Raw genomic sequence first — 17,864 nt, forward strand, 5'->3', positions numbered from 1 at the left:
CTCTCTTCTCTTCGAGTCTTGGATTCTCCTGCTATCTTCTAACTAAAATGGAGCTGTAATACTGATTTGCCTAAGAGCTGTAGCATGGTTTGTCCAAGACCTGAGAGCTGTGATGCGCCAAGGGCTTTAATGTCCGTTGCTCCAAATTTTTGTTGTGATGAGACAAAGAACTGAGGAACATACACTTGCGTGACAGATGCAATCTCAAAAACGACAGAATGCTCTCGGTTCGTTTCCAAGGCAAACCATTCAAGACCACAATGAGACCACAATTTCATACCCACGAGGCTGGTTATGCATGTGTGCTCAGTGGTGTCCAACTCTTTGCAACTGCATAGACTACAGCCAGCCAGGCTCTTCTGTTCATGGGAATTTCCAGGCAATACTGGAGTTGGTTGCCATTTCCTCCTCCAGGGACCTTCCTGACCCAGGGATCCAACAACCCAAGTCTCCTGCATCTCCTGCATTGGCAGGCAGAGTCTTTACCACTGAGCCACCTGGGAAGACCCAAGGATGGCTTTCAAAAACAAAACAAGACAAAACTATTGGTGAGGATGTGGAGAAATTGAAACTGTCATACATTGCTATCAGTATGTAAAACACCTCTGCCACTGTGGAAAAGAGTTTATTGATTCTGCAAATATTTAAGCATGGAATTACCACATGACCCAGCAGTTCCATTCCTGATTATTGACAAGGAGTGTTTCCTTGACTTTAGTCAGGGTCCTCTAAGCTCTCTCAGCCTCTACTTTAGTATTGGTCTTGTGGGACCTGCATCAACTAGTTGTCATAAGAATCAAGTCAGGTCGGTTTAGAGAGAACCCTTATCAGGATAACTTATCATCCTCAACCTGGTCTGCCTTCAATTAAGAAACCTGTTAAAATGGTTTGGCCAGAATTTAGCCCTTATATATAGTGTTTCATTTTAGGAAATTTACACCCGCTGGCTATAGGGTCTCACTTGTTTATGATGTTTTTAACTGACTCCAGTTCTATACTAAGGTCTCTTTTCTCTATTGCAATAATTCCTAAGTAAAATCTGCTTTGTTTTTATTCGCTGATTGAATTACTGTCAGATTCTGATTTTCTTCAACAGTATATACCCCAAAGCATTGAAAACAGGGTTTAAACAAATACTTCCACACACATATTCATAGCAGCAGTATTCACGATAGCTCAAAGGTGCAAATAACCCAAATATCCATCGCTGGATGGATGGGTAGATTGTGGTTGCTGCTGCTGCTGCTAAGTCGCTTCAGTCATGTCCGACTCTGTGCGACCCCAGAGACGGCAGCCCGCCAGGCTCCCCCGTCCCTGGGATTCTCCAGGCAAGAACACTGGAGTGGGTTGCCATTTCCTTCTCCAATGCATGAAAGTGAAAAGTGAAAGGGAAGTCACTCAGTCGTGTCTGACTCTTAGCGACCCCATGGACTGCAGCCTTCCAGGCTCCTCTGTCCATGGGATTTTCCAGGCAAGAGTACTGGAGTGGGGTGCTATTGCCTTCTCTGTAAATTGTGGTATATACATACAAATAAGATGGAGTATTAGCCATAAAAAATAATGAAATACTGATATTTGCTATAAGGTGGATGAACCTGGAAATCACCTTTATGTGAAAGCAGACAGCACAAAATGATCATATAAATCCATTTATGTGAAATACTCAGATTAGGTAAACCCTTATGAAAAGGCAAAATGATAGGATACTGAAAGAGGAACTACCCAGGTCAGTAGGGGCCCAATATGCTACTGGAGATCCGTGGAGAAATAACTCCAGAAAGAATGAAGGGATGGAGCCAAATCAAAAACAATACCCAGTTGTGGATGTGACTGGTGATAGAATCAAGGTCCAATGCTGTAAAGACAAATATTGCATAGGAACCTGGAATGTCAGGTCCATGAATCAAGGCAAATTGGAAGTGGTCAAACAGCAGATGGCAAGAGTGAATGTCGACATTCTAGGAATCAGTGAACTAAAATGGACTGGAATGGGTGAATTTAACTCAGATGACCATTATATCTACTACTGCGGGCAGGAATCCCTCAAAAGAAATGGAGTAGCCATCATGGTCAACAAAAGAGTCCGAAATGCAGTACTTGGATGCAATCTCAAAAACAACAGAATGATCTCTATTCGTTTCCAAGACAAACCATTCAATATCACAGTAATCCAAGTCTATGCCCCAACCAGTAATGCTGAAGAAGCTGAAGTTGAACGGTTCTACGAAGACCTACAAGACTTTTTAGAACTAACACCCAAAAAAGATGTCCTTTTCATTATAGGGGACTGGAATGCAAAAGTAGGAAGTCAAGAAACACCTGGAGTAACAGGCAAATTTGGCCTTGGAATACAGAATGAAGCAGGGCAAAGACTAATAGAGTTTTGCCAAGAAAATGCACTGGTCATAGAAAACATCCTCTTCCAACAACACAAGAGAAGACTCTACACATGGGCATCACCAGATGGTCAACACAGAAATCAGATTGATTATATTCTTTGTGGCCATAGATGGAGAAGCTCTATACAGTCAGCAAAAACAAGACCAGGAGCTGACTATGGCTCAGACCATGAACTCCTTATTGCCAAATTCAGACTGAAATTGAAGAAAGTAGGGAAAACCACTAGACCATTCAGGTATGACCTAAATCAAATCCCTTATGATTACACAATGGAAGTGAGAAATAGATTTAAGGGACTAGATCTGATAGATAGAGTGCCTGATGAACTAGGGACAGAGGTTCGTGGCATTGTACAGGAGACAGGGATCAAGACCATCCCCATGGAAAAGAAATGCAAAAAAGCAAAATGGCTGTCTGGGGAGGCCTTACAAATAGCTGTGAAAAGAAGAGAAGCGAGAAGCTGCACTCAAGACGCCAGCAAATTTGGAAAACTCAGCAGTGGCCACAGGACTGGAAAAGGTCAGTTTTCACTCCAATCCCAAAGAAAGGCAATGCCAAAGAACGTTCAAACCACGGCACAATTGCACTCATCTCACACACAAGTAAATTAATGCTCAAAATTCTCCAAACCAGGCTTCAGCAATACGTGAACTGTGAACTTCCTGATGTTCAAGCTGGTTTTAGAAAAGGCAGAGGAACCAGAGATCAAATTGCCAACATCCGCTGGATCATGCAAAAAGCAAGAGAGTTCCAGAAAAACATCTATTTCTGCCTTATGACTATGCCAAAGCCTTTGACTGTGTGGATCACAATAAACTGTGGAAATTTCGGAAAGAGATGGGAATACCAGGCAGAATACCAGATGGAATATCAGGGAATACCAGGTGGAATACCAGGGAATATCTGCCTCTTGAGAAACCTGTGTGCAGGTCAGGAAGCAACAGTTAGAACTGGACATGGAACAACAGACTGGTTCCGAATAGGAAAAGGAGTACATCAAGGCTGTATATTGTCACCCTGCTTATTTAACTTCTATGCAGAGTACATCATGAGAAACGCTGGGCTGGAAGAAGCACAAGCTGGAATCAAGATTGCCGGGAGAAATATCAATAACCTCAGATATGCAGATGATACCACCCTTATGGCAGAAAGTGAAGAGGAACTAAAGAGCCTCTTGATGAGAGTGAAAGAGGAGAGTGAAAAAGTCAGCTTAAAGCTCAACATTCAGAAAACAAACATCATGGCATCTGGTCCATCACTTCATGGGAAATAGATGGGGAAACAGCGTCAGACTGTATTTTTTTGGGCTCCAAAATCACTGCAGATGGTGACTGCAGCCATGAAATTAAAAGACACTTACTCCTTGGAACAAAAGTTATGACCAACCTAGATAGCATATTGAAAAGCAGAGACATTACTTTGCCAACAAAGGTCTGTCTAGTCAAGGCTATCGTTTTTCCAGTGATCATGTATGTATGTGAGAGTTGGACTGTGAAGAAAGCTGAGCACTTAAGAATTGATGGTTTTGAACTGTGGTGTTGGAGAAGACTCTGAGGGTCCCTTTGACTGCAAGGAGATCCAACCAGTCCATTCTGAAGGAAATCAGCCCTGGGATTTCTTTGGAAGGAATGATGCTAAAGCTGAAACTCCAGTACTTTGGCCACCTCATGTGAAGAGTTGACTCATTGGAAAAGACTCTGATGCTGGAAGGGATTGGGGGCAGGAGGAGAAGGGGACGACAGAGGATGAGATGGCTGGATGGCATCACTGACTCGATGGACGTGAGTCTGAGTGAACTCCGGGAGTTGGTGATGGACAGGGAGGCCTGGTGTGCTGTGATTCATGGGGTCGCAAAGAGTCGGAGACGACTGAGCGACTTCACTTTTTTTAGAGTCTGAAAGCTCTTAGGTTCCAGGAGTGAGAAGAATAGAATGTAATTATTAACAGGAATGAAGAAAATGGTTTGCAACTAGACATTGTTAGTGGTTTCACAACATTGCGATTATACTACATGCACCGAATTGTGTATTTAAAGATGTTTCATTTTACGTTTTTTGAGTTTCAATAATGTATTTTTTTAAAGTTTATAACCCAACAGCTGAAGTTGTTCAAAAGTGCAGAATTACAATCAGACACTGCAATATGCGCTGGTTATTCCGCTTCTGAAGGTTTAGAACTCTTCAGTGAGGTGTTTTGTTTTTTAACATTGCATTCATTGGCACTTGACTGGTACACCATCATAGACTGCAAGGCCGGCACCAGGATAGGCAGAAATGGTGTCGTTCCCTAGCATGAGGATGGACAGAGCAACAAGGAAAGTTCGTTACAAGCTTCTTTCACTGTAGTACTTCAACCGGGCTTCCTACCTCACAAATAGTCACAGGCTACCTCGCCTTTTAAGGACCTGGACGCCGGGTCGGCGAAGGCGCTCGTGGACCTCGCCCTGTCACCGGGCTCGAGTCACTAAGGGGCTCGCGGGGGCGGACCCAGGCGGGAGCATCCCGGCGTCGAGCCCGCTGGCCGCGGCCCAGTCTTCCCACCTCCACCACTTCCGCCCGCGGCCAGCCGCCCGCACCGCCCAGCGCGCCAGTCGGAAGTGTGGGCGCCGGAACAGGCGGTCGGCGGGGCTGCGGCGCCGCGCGGGCCAGAGCGGGGGCGGGGCGTGCGGGGACAGCGCGCAGCAGCCAGCACGGGGCCGACGTCTGTGCGTCGCGTTCTGGCCGAGCGGAGGGCGAGGTCAAGAGTTGGCCGTCTGCACAGGTGGGCCGCGGCGGGAGGGCAGGGGCGCGCCCACGGCGGGCCGGGTAGCCGGCGCGCGAGACTCGGGGCGGGGTCAGAGGGGAACGAACGGCTTCCCGAGTGGCTTTTCGCCGCTTCCGGGGCCCGGCGCCCGCGCGAGGAAGACGGTGTTCTTGGAGACGCGGCGGGCCGGGCCGAGCCGAGCCAGCATCCCCTCGGCGGTCGCCTTCGTCTCCTCTCGCGTTTTTCGTTTTAGTGTTGACGTTTGGTTTTCAGCTACAGGTATTTCCAGAAATTCGCTAGAATTTGGCGTAGCGCTTTTTGTGGGGAGGGTGGCGGGGCGGGGGCGGGGTTTTTGGTGTCCATATTGAATAAGGCTGTCAGCTGGGCTGTGGAATTGGGGCGTTTTTCAGGTAAAGTCTAAGTTGTTAACAAAGCTCGAGCAGTTACAGGAGACTCAGGTCTATCAGGGAAGTCAGTGGGATTGATGGCGGTATTTAGAATTGGATTGATGACCGATCCTCGCCGTGGTTCCTGGGAGTTCAGAAATAAACTTGGCGAATAGCCACCCCTGGAAGCCATCTCCAATAACCACCACCGGAGAGGGGCAGCGCGTATCGTAAATAGTCTCTGTTAGGACTCGGGATAGAAAGTGATGAGCGCGGTTTTCCGAGTTAGATTGAGTACAGTGAAAAATGGTTGATAACCATGATGTAAAAATAGATCAAAATTAAGACAAAGTATTAACTTGAGCAGAATCAAGTCCTTATTTTAAATGCTTTTAAAAATTCAAAAACGAGTGCTGGGTTGAGTGGTCTGAAGGTTGTTAAGATTTAGTAGTAAAAATCTGAAGATTAAAAAGAGGAGTCTGAGTTCCGGTCTAGTTGTGTGATCCTGAGAAAATCACTAGTTCTGAGAGCCTTATTCTGTAAAATGGCTACGATAATAATTACAGTGGTATTCTCACCGTTCTAGTAGATTCTGTATTACGGTCAGAATGTTTGGATTTGTAAGTGGTTATGGGGTTTTGTAGTACTTAAATATTTAAAGTCACTAAGCCCTCCTGTCCTCCATCCCCCACAGTTTAGTGACAAGAGATCTGATTTTAAAGTCATCACATTTTGCCTATACCTAGTGTATCTTCATCTTTAGATTCAGTGGTCAGAAAAATTTCACCTTAAGTTCATGTTAAATCTCGCATGAACTTTTGTAGAATAGGATTAACGTCTTATTCATTTGTGAAATGCTTATTCCTGGAACCTGTACGGTGCTTGTCATTTTTGGTGGGTTTGTGAATTTTTTCCTGTCTTCTACCTTCTTTTTCAAGACTGACCTGGCAAAACTTAAGCTTTGGGTTCACCGAAAACAAACCAAAACAATTTTACATGGAAAATGCTGTTTTCTGTTGCTTAAAGGTGTGCTCAGTTCTGTATAGACACACGGGGTGATTACAAGGAGTTAGGTAAAGAATTAATTACAAATAATCTTGATTTAGCATCACTTTCAGAGCAAACAGCATCTCTGTGAGAGGCAGAGAAGATCTAGCAGTAGACTTCAACATTGGCAGCGCTTTTGAATTGCTTAGGGAGAGTCAAAAATGCTGACCGCTGGGTCCTAATCCAGACCAATGAATGAGAATTTCTGGAGGAGCGTGGGTATCCCACCTGTTAAAAGTTTCCAGGGATACTGTGTTGTGCAGCCAGGATGAGAGTTTGTGTATTAGAGGAATGAGGTTCTTCTAGAGTGTGTCTTGTTTGCTTGGAGGGGACAAGCTGGAAGGACTGGAGCTACATTGGACAGTGTAGCCTGAGGCATTTGGGAGAATGTTAAAGAGGACTTTTACCTGCAGGTGTGATGAAATGTTTTGATTTGTAAAATGAACTGTGCAGTGACCAAGGCCAAAGGGCAGGCTGTTAAAATCCTGAGTAACAGAGCAGTGTCTGTGAAGATAGAAGAAATTAAACAAACGTTCTCTCCTGGATGTTAAATATTTTTAACAAATTGAGTAATGATTTTAACTTGCAAACTTTTTTTTGCTCTACCTAGTTAAAACTGTGTTTTCCAGAATGAGTGAATAGACTGTCAAATGTGAATTTGTGACTGGTTATTTTTAAAGTGTCATACAAATATACATACTTCAGTTTTCCTTGTTAATTACTAAGTAATCTCATATGTTGATTTATGTTAATTTAGGGGTTTTGTCATTTTTGTTTTTCAGTACTCTTAAGATTGATTTCTAAAGATATGGTTTTCATCCAGCTTCATCAACGCACATAAATTTTCTCCTTTTTGGACTTCTGTTTTATATCACAATGGTGAGCTACAAATCAGTATGTTAATATTCTTAGAATATTCTCTTCCTTCAAAAAATATCAGTATGAAACAAATAATCCTGATAGCTACCCTAGTTACTCTAACTGGGAAATTACTTAGCAATTGCATGCAAAATCTTAAAATATGAAGCTCATCTCTCAATTCAGTATTATAATCATATCCAGGTTACACAGATAATCTATCTGTCCTTATTCTTGTGAAGTAGTAAAAAGAAAAAATTTCTTGCATAGAATTTTCCAGGCAAAAATAATGGAGTGGGTAGTCATTCCCTTCTCCAGGGGATCTTACCAACCCACAGATCGAATCCTGGTCTCCTGCATTGCAGGCAGATTCTTTACCATCTGAGCCACCAGGGAAGTCCTCTATTTACCATAGTCCAAATCACTGGCAAGAACCTTGGGTATAAGTATAAATAGTTTTGGGGGTACAGGTTTCTTATGTTTTGAAGTTCTTGTTAGTACAGATTTTTAAAAAAAATTAACAAGAAGTATAACCTGCTTACTGCAATTAACATTTAAGCAGCATTAGGATTAGCCTTCTAATGGCACATTTCTGCTTACCACTTACAGTCACTAAACATACGTAGGGCTGGGCATTTAACTTTAAACGTTAAAAAATTAAAAACGGAAGAAAAAGATCACTTTCTAATGTTATAAACAGCATTTGACAGAGAATAAATGAGCACTGACTACCCTGTTGAATAAACTTCAGAAAACATGTGTCTTCTCTTGTTGGGATCTTGCCTGTGTACCCTCGCCTTTTTAGAGAAAAGTGGAGCTATCACAGTGGGGTTCTTACCTTATATTTTGCTTTCATATTGTCTTAAGTATTTGAATGCAGTAGTGAATAAATGATAACTGGCATTTACATATGCAGGTATATCTCACTAGACCCTTTACAGTTTTGATATCAGAAGATTAAATATTTGAGAAGAGTGGCTGTTTGAAATGGTCTTGGAATATACATTTGATTGTGTTTTATAATTTTTTGATAAGTTATAAACTTACTCTATAAGGTTTTATGGCCAAAATAAAAGAACCTTGTGTTTTTGTCAAGAGTATATATTGGAAAATAGTTTATGCTCAAGAATCTAGTTTTGAGTTCTTGGGGAACAGTTTCACTGAATTCTGCCCATGAGATTTTTTAAATAAATTGTTATAAATTTAACAATGTTTTGAAGTAATGGCATATTTCAGACTTTCTTTTACCTACTCCATTTAGATGCTTGGTAATGTACAGGTTCTATTGCTCTTCTAAAAGGCTGGTGGTTTTTGTAATATTAATTCTCCATCCTTATAACTAGGATGACAGGGTCACTTCAACCTTCATGATTTCTGAAACCTGGCAATATATATTCTTACTCCTGCCCTCTTGGGATTTTGATGGGTACTAGGAGTTTTTACTCCATGGAACTTGGTAGATTGAATTGTTGGAGAGTCCAAAATAACAGAAAAATATGAAAATTCTTTGCCTCTCAGTGAAATTAAAAGTGATTGTCATTGTGAATGAAAAATGGTTTATCTCTATGTGATACCCAAACCACAAAACTAGAAAGAAATTACTGGTGGTATATTGGCTTAAGTTTTTTTTAATCTAGTATTTTTTATTCTTGGGTATCATTACAAAAGAATACTGTACAAATAAAGAAGACAGAGTTTACCCTTATTAATCTCTCTTGCCTTATAAGACAGGTCTCTGAGAAATCAAAGAAGGATGGGGATCTACTAGTAGATCTCAAACTACATGTAATAATAATACTGTATTTTCATCAGTTCTAAGGTGCATCTGCTTTTGCTTTTACATTTTAATTACTGAATTGATAATGTATCTATGATACAGTTAGTGACATCTTAAACTTATTATTGGCAGCATACTCTTCTTCCCTAATGTTAAATAATAATTCAGGCATGTAACTGATGGTATCTTAAATTCATTAAAAATCGGTAAAGGTAGCCATCATTTACTCTGTTTCTTCTAGGCACTGGCCTAGTTTCTGTTCATAATGTTAAGAATGTCTAAGTTGATATTAGGCACCAACATAATAGCCCCCTCAGTTTTTAGGATTCCTAGCAGCTTAAGGGATTTCAGTTTTTGCTTCACTTTAATTGCATACCTGATGGCCAGTGTATTTTCCTAAATGATGCTCTTAAAATGCTGAAGTTTATAAAATGGTAATAGTTGCCATATCAAACCTTCAGCCCTGTATCAGCTGTACAAGCATGACCAGAGAAAATCATTGTAACATTTCTTAACTAATTTGTAGTCAGAATCAGGTGTCTGAGATAACCATATTTTTTCCTGTAATATGTCTTGAGCATGCAGTGGGGTGGGTGGAGGAGAGAAAGAAAGGAAAATGTTAGACTATTTTAAAAAATAAAGCACTTAATTAGAAAATGTTATATGTGTATTGTTATTTTTGTGTGAAAATAACTAATATAATAAAATACACCATTTACTTTTTACAGCAACAAGCTTTAGAACTAGCTTTGGATCGTGCAGAGGTGAGGCATGACTAAGTTACATATTGAAATAGTGTTGTCTTTAATTGACAAAACTCAGTTTCAAGAGATTTTTGTATGTGACTGTCCAGGGCATACGTTAATATTAGGATGAGTATACTGTCTGTAAATATATATATAAGGATACCAGATGATGTTTGAATCATCTGTTACTTGGAATGCTCAGATAGTAATGCTGTGGAGTAAAAACTAAACAGTATTGTGAGTTAAATGTTTGAACAAGGACATAGAGTTTCTGAAACTCTGTTTTCTGTTTTAACAAATTTTCTATTTGCTTAATTAAAGGAGAAATAGCTCAAATATGTAGAGTCTTTGTAATTGGGTATGCTATATATATTCTGAACAACTATAAAACATTGAAAATATTATTGACTGTGAAATCACAGTGGTGAAATGGTATGATTTTGCTTATAACATGCAAGTAAATATTGAGCTAAATTTTACTGCAGTTTAAATTTCACTTGTTTATTACACATATTTAGAAGTTTAGTAGGTTTCCCTAAAAGGTATGATTTAATATGCATGCAAGACTTGAATGACTGAATAGTCTTTAGCCTTACACATGATTTAAATATACTTAATGCAGTTGTTCATGCACTAAGCAAAAGGCCAGCTGTTTTCTTAAACTTTTCTTTTTTAGTATGTCATTGAAAGTGCCCGGCAGAGACCTCCTAAAAGGAAATACCTATCTAGTGGAAGGTATGAATACTTAATTGATGGTAACTTAGATATGCTGAAATGTGATGATAGCCACCATTTATTTCTTACTAGACACTGAGCTAGAAATGTTGTATCATGGGTACTTTGCATATACAGTTGACCCGTAAACAGTGTGGGTTTGAACTGTGCAGGTCCATTTATTTGCAGATGTTTTACAGTAAACACTACTGTACTTCATGGTAGAATCTGTGGATGCAGAGGAACCACAGATGCAGAGGGCCAGCTATAAGTTACCTGAGGATTAACCTCCATGTTGTGCAGGGGTCAGCTGTATTAGTAATTTCTAAACTGATGTAGCAGCAGCAGCCATGTCCAGCCTCTTTTCACCACCCAGTTTTTGGGAAATTGTGGGGGGAATGACAGGAAAATTCAAAATGTTTATTTTATGATTATTATATTCACAGTACTTTGTATGTTGTCTTTATTTTATTTTAGAAAATCTATATTTCAAAAACTTTATGACTTATATATTGAAGAATGTGAAAAAGAGCCTGAGGTTAAGGTAAGTATAATTTTTTTATATTATTATGGCTTTTGAAATATAGTGGAAGAAGGGAAGTTTGAAAGAATTAGATTTGAAGCAGGTAACGGTTTGTATTTTTGTTAGTGAACAAATATAGTACTTTCTAACCAGACTACCTGATTCTGCAGCTAAACCAGAGCTCTGGCTAATCTGGTACCAGGCAGATAGCCTACGTGGGTAGGAGAGGTGAGCAAACTCAACATGTTTGCTGAGTAGCAGACTGTCTCATTGGGAAGTTAGAAGAAGCAAAACCACCATGTATATTGTCTTTTGCTTCTTTTTCTTCCTGAGAAGTTATCTGTAGACCAAAGATCAGGAGAAAAGTAACCTATCTCCTCATGGTAATTTGCACTGGAAAGTTAAAACTATTGCAGGACATGTAGGAAATTTAGATAGACAATAATAAAAGGTGAATTTGGTCACAAAAATTAGTTCATGGCCAAATTTAATTTATTTTTATTGAGCATGAACATATGGGCAGTAGAAATATAATAGAAATTGATTTCTTGATATTTTTTGGACCCTTGAGTTATAAGGGCGTTAAAGGCTCTAGTGAGCTTCTGTTGTGTGTCTTTAATTTAAAAATGAATACCTCTTAGGCAAAAAATTAGTGGAATTCTAATAGTATCTGTTTTAAAATATTTAGGAAAAACATGGTTGTGCAACCATGAGTTTTATGGCATGTTTTCCATACATTTTATTGGGGAATAATTGACCTACAATAATTTGTGTATGTTTGAAGTATGTAACACATTTTGTAAGTTTTGACATGCATTGTTTTAAAAAATATTGAGTAAATTTGAAGATCTAACTGGCCTTATTAAACGACTCATGAATTGGACAGCATCTCATCAGACAGAGATACTCTGAGGAGTTAACACAACATGGAAGAGGTATATTGTTAAGGAGGGCAGGACAAGGAAAGAAAGTCATTAGCAAGGAAAAGCTGAGTTCACTGGAGCAAAGTAAAACTTGAGGAGATGCTGGCTTTTCGTTGGCTAAGCTACAGGTGTTTTCCATTGGCTGGGCTGCAGTCCTTTCCCACTCACTGAGCTTATTGCTGGGCAAGAAGAAAGTCTTCCCCTAGTTGGGGAAGGAAAATAGTTGCATTTCCTGTTTAGGAGTGCAAGGTAATTCTCTTCCTGGTGGGATCAGTAATTGATGTCTTCCGGGGGGGTAATGGATGATGAGTGGTGGAGCAGGAGAGTTCCCTCTGCAGGCCTTCCCCACTCCAGTTTTAATTGAGGTTTCCTTTTATTAATTTTCACATTATACACCCATCAGTTATCACCACAGTCTGTATGATGAGCATACATAGAACTAAGGTAGGAGAGATACATAAAAGATTCCAGATTGGTGTTGACAGCCACTGTCCACCAGCCAGATCTGGCTCACGGCATGTTTTTGTAAATGAACTTTTACTGGAATCCAGCAACACCCCTTGTTTTCTGTCTTGTCAATGGCTGATTCTGAGATAATAGCATAGTTGGATAGTTACAACACAGACCTTATGGCCCACAGGCTAAAGTGCTATGTGGTCCTTTAAGAATAAAGATATTTTCCAGCTTTGCATCACAGTGGTTAAAAGTTGCTTTGCTTTTTAAATATTTATTTATTATTTTCAAAATACAGTTTTTTGTTTCTATGTTGACTATAGATTAAGAATTCATAATTTTTGCATATGACTATATATATACATGTTGAAAATAAGGTACTGTAAACAGGCTTGTATTTTGAGGTCATGAAAAATATTCTATTAACTGATAACTTTTCACAAATAAGATTTGATGAAAGAAATTATTATAAGTGGGTTTCACTTTAAATTGTATGAGTTTCTAAAGAATGGATTTTGATGTATATATGTTTCCTGATAGTTTTCTGTTTTTTGGTTTTGTTTTTAGCAAAGTGGTTTCTAGGAAGCTGTTCAATTCAATTTACAGAAAATTACTTAAATCACTTTCATCCTCTTAACCAGTTGCATATCTTTGAATTTAACATTTCAGCTAATTAGAGCTGTTGAGCTTATTTGGATCTAATTTAGGCCATAAAATGTTTAAGAAATGTGCTCTGTAACAGTACAACCAAAGAGAATGCCTCATATTATTTATGTACATTTAAACTTAATAGAAACTAACTATACATTATAGCCTCTTTGAAAAAAAATTACATTTAATGGTTTTCCTTTCTAAATATTTTTAATATTTGCTACTTGTGTACTCAGGTACATATATTTGTATTTAGGTGGTTTTATTTTATGGATCACTTTTTCTTGGTGATATTCATTTGCATAAAACAGTAATAGATCAACATTAATTTTATATAGATGTGGAAGGAGCATCAAAGATTAACTAACTCAGGTCTAGTTTCGTTAAGTGATTGCATTATTTGAAATTATGCTGGATTATTTTCATGAGCTCTGCCTCTTTCTAAAGCAGAAATTAAGAAGAAATGTGAACTTATTAGAGAAGCTTGTTATGCAAGAGACATTATCATGTTTAGTGGTCAACCTATACCCAGGAAATGAGGGATATTCTCTGATGCTCAGGGGAAAAAATGGATCAGGTAAGACCCTCCAGAGGGCAGCAGCCACGAAACTGCATCTGCTGGGCAGGATGTGTTGTCTTTTAGAAAGAGCCTTCACCCTGCTGAATGATCTGTCCTTTACATCAGTGATGCCTTGACAACAGAAAACTTTGATTTCAAATTTTCTTCTTTATGATGTTTTGTTACAATATGAGAAGTTAACTCTCCTGTGATTAGCCTTGCTGAATTTGAGAAATATTCTAATTGAGAAAGGTCTTTGAAATTAAATCATAAAAGATGTAATTTTAAAATGTGTCAAAATTTCCTTTCATTCTGTTGCTGTTAATTAAGATGGTGTAAGGTGTTTTAATCTATGTTTTTCTTCTATGCTTTGAATATATTTTGAGTGTGAAACTTTCAAAGTTAAGCAGACTCACTACCTTTTGAATAGTCTTCAACATCTTATTCTGATTAATGTGAATGTCAGAATAGAATTTTAAAGTATTAACACTCTGAGATTTCACCAAAGAGGCATTTAAATTTTGATTTGGTGATGATACTATAAGTTCTGTAAGGAACTTACCCAGTTAAAGATTTTTAAGGATTTTTTTTCTTGTATTGGTCGTTAATTGTAAACTGTAACACCAAGAGAAGTTTGGCTTGTAAGTAGTCATTTTTCGAAGCTATACCAGATTATCAGTCTGACTTCCAGATTAGATTAAGGGAGTTTTAGTTAACGGTTGGAATTTTATCACCCTCTGATTATTGTACTGCTGGCTGGGATTTGTTTTGTGATTGTTGTGCCAGATGTTTTCCATAGGATGTTAGGTATTTTTCTCTCTTCCAGTCTAAAACTGTTTATATACAGTTTATCAAGATTTTTATGAGGTGATTTATTTTTTAGATAAGTGAAGGACTTCAGCAGAGCTTTTAGTTTTATTCTCTTTATTTTTATGAAAAGTTACTTAAATTATTGCCTAAGCTTTTTGGTGAGCCTGATCACTTTCAGAAACTTTTATGTTTAAAAATTAAGATTCTGAGACCATTCGACTGCCTTATGAAGAAGGAGAATTGCTTGAATACTTGGATGCAGAAGAATTACCTCCAATTTTGGTTGATCTCCTAGAAAAATCTCAGGTACAAAATTTTTCTCCATAAAATGTCCTTAGATTTGCCAAATACATGTTGTTTTGTGATAAAGAATATTTCGTTTTATTCTCATTAGTTCTTGGAAAGGGAAGTGAGACCTAATATATATATGCCTGTATGAAAATTGATATATTGTGGGATATTTATCCTTTAGGCTATATACTGAAATGTATAGATGTAGTTGATTAAGCTTCCAAAACAAAAACAGAAAACAACAACAAAGTTCCCTGCTTAGAGTTCTCCAGTGTCCTCTCACGGTATAAAACCCCTGTCTCTGTATTTGTCTTCACCTCCTGGTTCTCATCCCCACTCACTACACTCCAGCCACCCATGCCATTTTTATAGATTAAAACACACCAAGCTTATTCCTATCTTATTGATCTGCTCTTCTATCTGGCCCTTTGTTGTGATTCAAGTCTCAGCTGAAAATTACTCAATCAGAGAGTTCTACCTGAGCACACAGTCTGAGTTAGTCACTCCCTGTTTTATTTCCTCTGTAGCATTAGTCTCTCAAGTTATCTCATTTTTGTTTACATGTTTATTGCCTGTCTTTCCACACTGAGAGCAAGTTACCTCACCACTTTATCTGTGAAACTTCTTGGATATTTGGATAGTGCGTAACAGTTCACATTGTAGTAGCTCAGTAAATATTGGTTAAAAAGCACGAGCAGAAAAATGACTGATAACATGGAAGTCACAGTACTCACTCCAGTTCTAAATGGTGAAAAAAAAACACAAAAGACCAAAGCAACTGTAGCAAGTGATAATTTGCAAGACTTGAGTGATACAGTTCCTTACCTTTGGACTTAGAACTAGAAAATAATATCATTAGCAGGAGATTATTATTTGAATTAATGTTAGCTTTCTTCCTGTTATTAGTGAAACCTGTCTCCTGGAAGTTTTAGCAGAGCAGATATAGCAGTTGTATCTGTAAGCTGCAATTCTGGCATGGTTTATTAACAAATTTATAACAGTGACAGTGTTAGCAGAGTACAACAGTGACCCAGTGAGTGTCAAGAACAGCAGTTCCAGTGATCTGTAACATTAATAGTAAATAAATGCCAAATGTCATTCTGTAACTAGGAAACAGTGTTAAACTGCTTCCTGAGTCACAGTGATGAACATAAAACAGTTCTCTTTTCAAAGAGTTTATGTGATGGTTAGTTCACCAAGGAATTTTGAGTATGTAAATGGTCAGAAATTCCATTGCATGGGAATGCTAAGAACCTGAAACACTCAATATAAACCTACGTACTTAGGTTTACTTAAATATTTTCACTCAAAACAGGTTAATATTTTTCATTGTGGATGCGTCATAGCAGAAATACGTGACTATAGGCAGTCCAGTAACATGAAATCTCCTGGTTACCAAAGTAGGCACATTCTGTTACGTCCAACAATGCAGGTAAGGAATGTTTAATTCAGAAATATTTCAGATTTCATTTTGAGTTTTACCTATTCAATGTTCTCATGTGTTCTCATGCCTATATATTAATATTTTTTAATCATTATTTCTTTTAGACTTTAATCTGTGATGTACATTCAATAACAAGTGATAACCATAAGTGGACCCAGGTTAGTCGTTGTGTTGTTTTTTTAATCCCAAACAGGTAATATATAGGATGAAGCAATGCTTACTAAGTTAAGCAAAAGATATTTCCTGCTCATAATTTGATTTATGAGTAAAGTATCTGGTTCATTATGAGCTCTACAAAGATGCGTTAATCCTGCAAGAAATTAAACCAGTTCAGTTCCAGTTGCTCTAGGACATGGTAAACTAGGGTGAGGTTGACCTAATCTACCCAGTGTGAAACTTCGTTTTTTTATCCTCTCTCAAGTAGAATCAGAAAAGGCAGTGGCACCCCACTCCAATACTTTTGCCTGGAAAATCCCATGGACGGAGGAGCCTGGTAGGCTGCAGTCCATGGGGTCGCTAAGAGTCGGACACGACTGAGTGACTTCACTTTGACTTTTCACTTTCCTGCATTGGAGAAGGAAATGGCAACCCACTCCAGTGTTCTTGCCTGGAGAATCCCAGGGACGGGGGAGCCTGGTGGGCTGCCGTCTATGGGGTCACACAGAATTGGACACGACTGAAGCGACTTAGCACCAGCAGCAGCAAGTAGAATGTTTTGTTTGCACAGTGGATACAAATAGATGCTGATACTCTGTCATCTTGGGTTCTAAAGCACACCTAACCTGTGTTTTTGCCGTCTGCACTGGGTAGAGCCCTAGGGACTGACCTCTTACTCAAGAGAATAGCCAGTTAGTCCTCCAGTGCTGATTCAGTGAGGTGCCCATTCACAAGGGTGTTCACTTATTTCTCTATTAGTATAAAAAGGAATAGTTACTAAAGAAAATGTCAGTAGTGAAATTTATTGTAGCTGTGAAATAGGATTATAAAATAAGATTCAGTTCATCAGTAACTGTCAAGCATTGTGTTGTAGTTTGGGCTGTAATCTTTTCATTTATAAGGTTAAAAGCTCTTAAAGGAATGTTCAAACAAAATTGTTGGTCATGTGGAGGTTCCAAGGGTATTGATTTCTAACTCTGGCAATTGGTAAATAAAGTGAGAGGCTATATCCTTTATTGTACCTTTTCAAGGAAAATTCTTCAGAAAAATATCATTTTCATTTGAAAATGTCATCAACCTGAAAATATTAATGAGTCTAGACAGCTGTATTTCTTAGATGTGAAAAACCTATAGTCTAAACAAAGACTCTCTGACATCTAGGACAGCGCCTCACATATTATAGGTGCTTAGTAAATATTTGTTGGGCTAACAGGCATTCTTACAGCTTGCCCACTTTGTCCAAATTGCTGAAATTCCATTAGTGATGTCATGCTGTTCAGTTTGTAAAGTTTACACCCTGAAGTTGGTACTATTCCTTAGCAGAAATACTCCCAGGAATATTTCTAGAGTAAGTGATATATATGATTTGAAAATCTTAAATCTT

The 17,864-nt window shown here is 38.6% G+C and overlaps 1 protein-coding gene across 10 annotated transcripts in view; it reads left to right on the forward strand.

Annotated features, from left to right (window-relative positions):
* Nucleotides 1-5,002: 5,002 nt before the first annotated feature.
* Nucleotides 5,003-17,864, forward strand: part of SUPT20H (SPT20 homolog, SAGA complex component) — a 39,402-nt gene continuing 26,540 nt past the window's right edge. For 2 of the 10 annotated variants that reach the window (XM_070380400.1, XM_070380401.1), the window contains exons 1-9: nt 5,254-5,421; nt 7,358-7,454; nt 9,939-9,974; nt 10,633-10,691; nt 11,148-11,214; nt 13,668-13,797; nt 14,792-14,895; nt 16,196-16,312; nt 16,429-16,482. In XM_070380400.1, coding sequence (XP_070236501.1) covers nt 7,452-7,454; nt 9,939-9,974; nt 10,633-10,691; nt 11,148-11,214; nt 13,668-13,797; nt 14,792-14,895; nt 16,196-16,312; nt 16,429-16,482 — 570 coding nt within the window. In that variant the 5' untranslated portion in view covers nt 5,254-5,421; nt 7,358-7,451. Of the gene's footprint in view, nt 5,161-5,253; nt 5,422-7,357; nt 7,455-9,938; nt 9,975-10,632; nt 10,692-11,147; nt 11,215-13,667; nt 13,798-14,791; nt 14,896-16,195; nt 16,313-16,428; nt 16,483-17,864 lie in introns of those variants that run through there. The other 8 variants (XM_070380399.1, XM_070380404.1, XM_070380402.1 and 5 more) reach the window with 6 other exon arrangements.

The sequence above is a fragment of the Bos mutus genome, chromosome 12, assembly GCF_027580195.1.
Source record: "Bos mutus isolate GX-2022 chromosome 12, NWIPB_WYAK_1.1, whole genome shotgun sequence".
In the NCBI taxonomy this organism is placed as follows: domain Eukaryota; kingdom Metazoa; phylum Chordata; class Mammalia; order Artiodactyla; family Bovidae; genus Bos; species Bos mutus.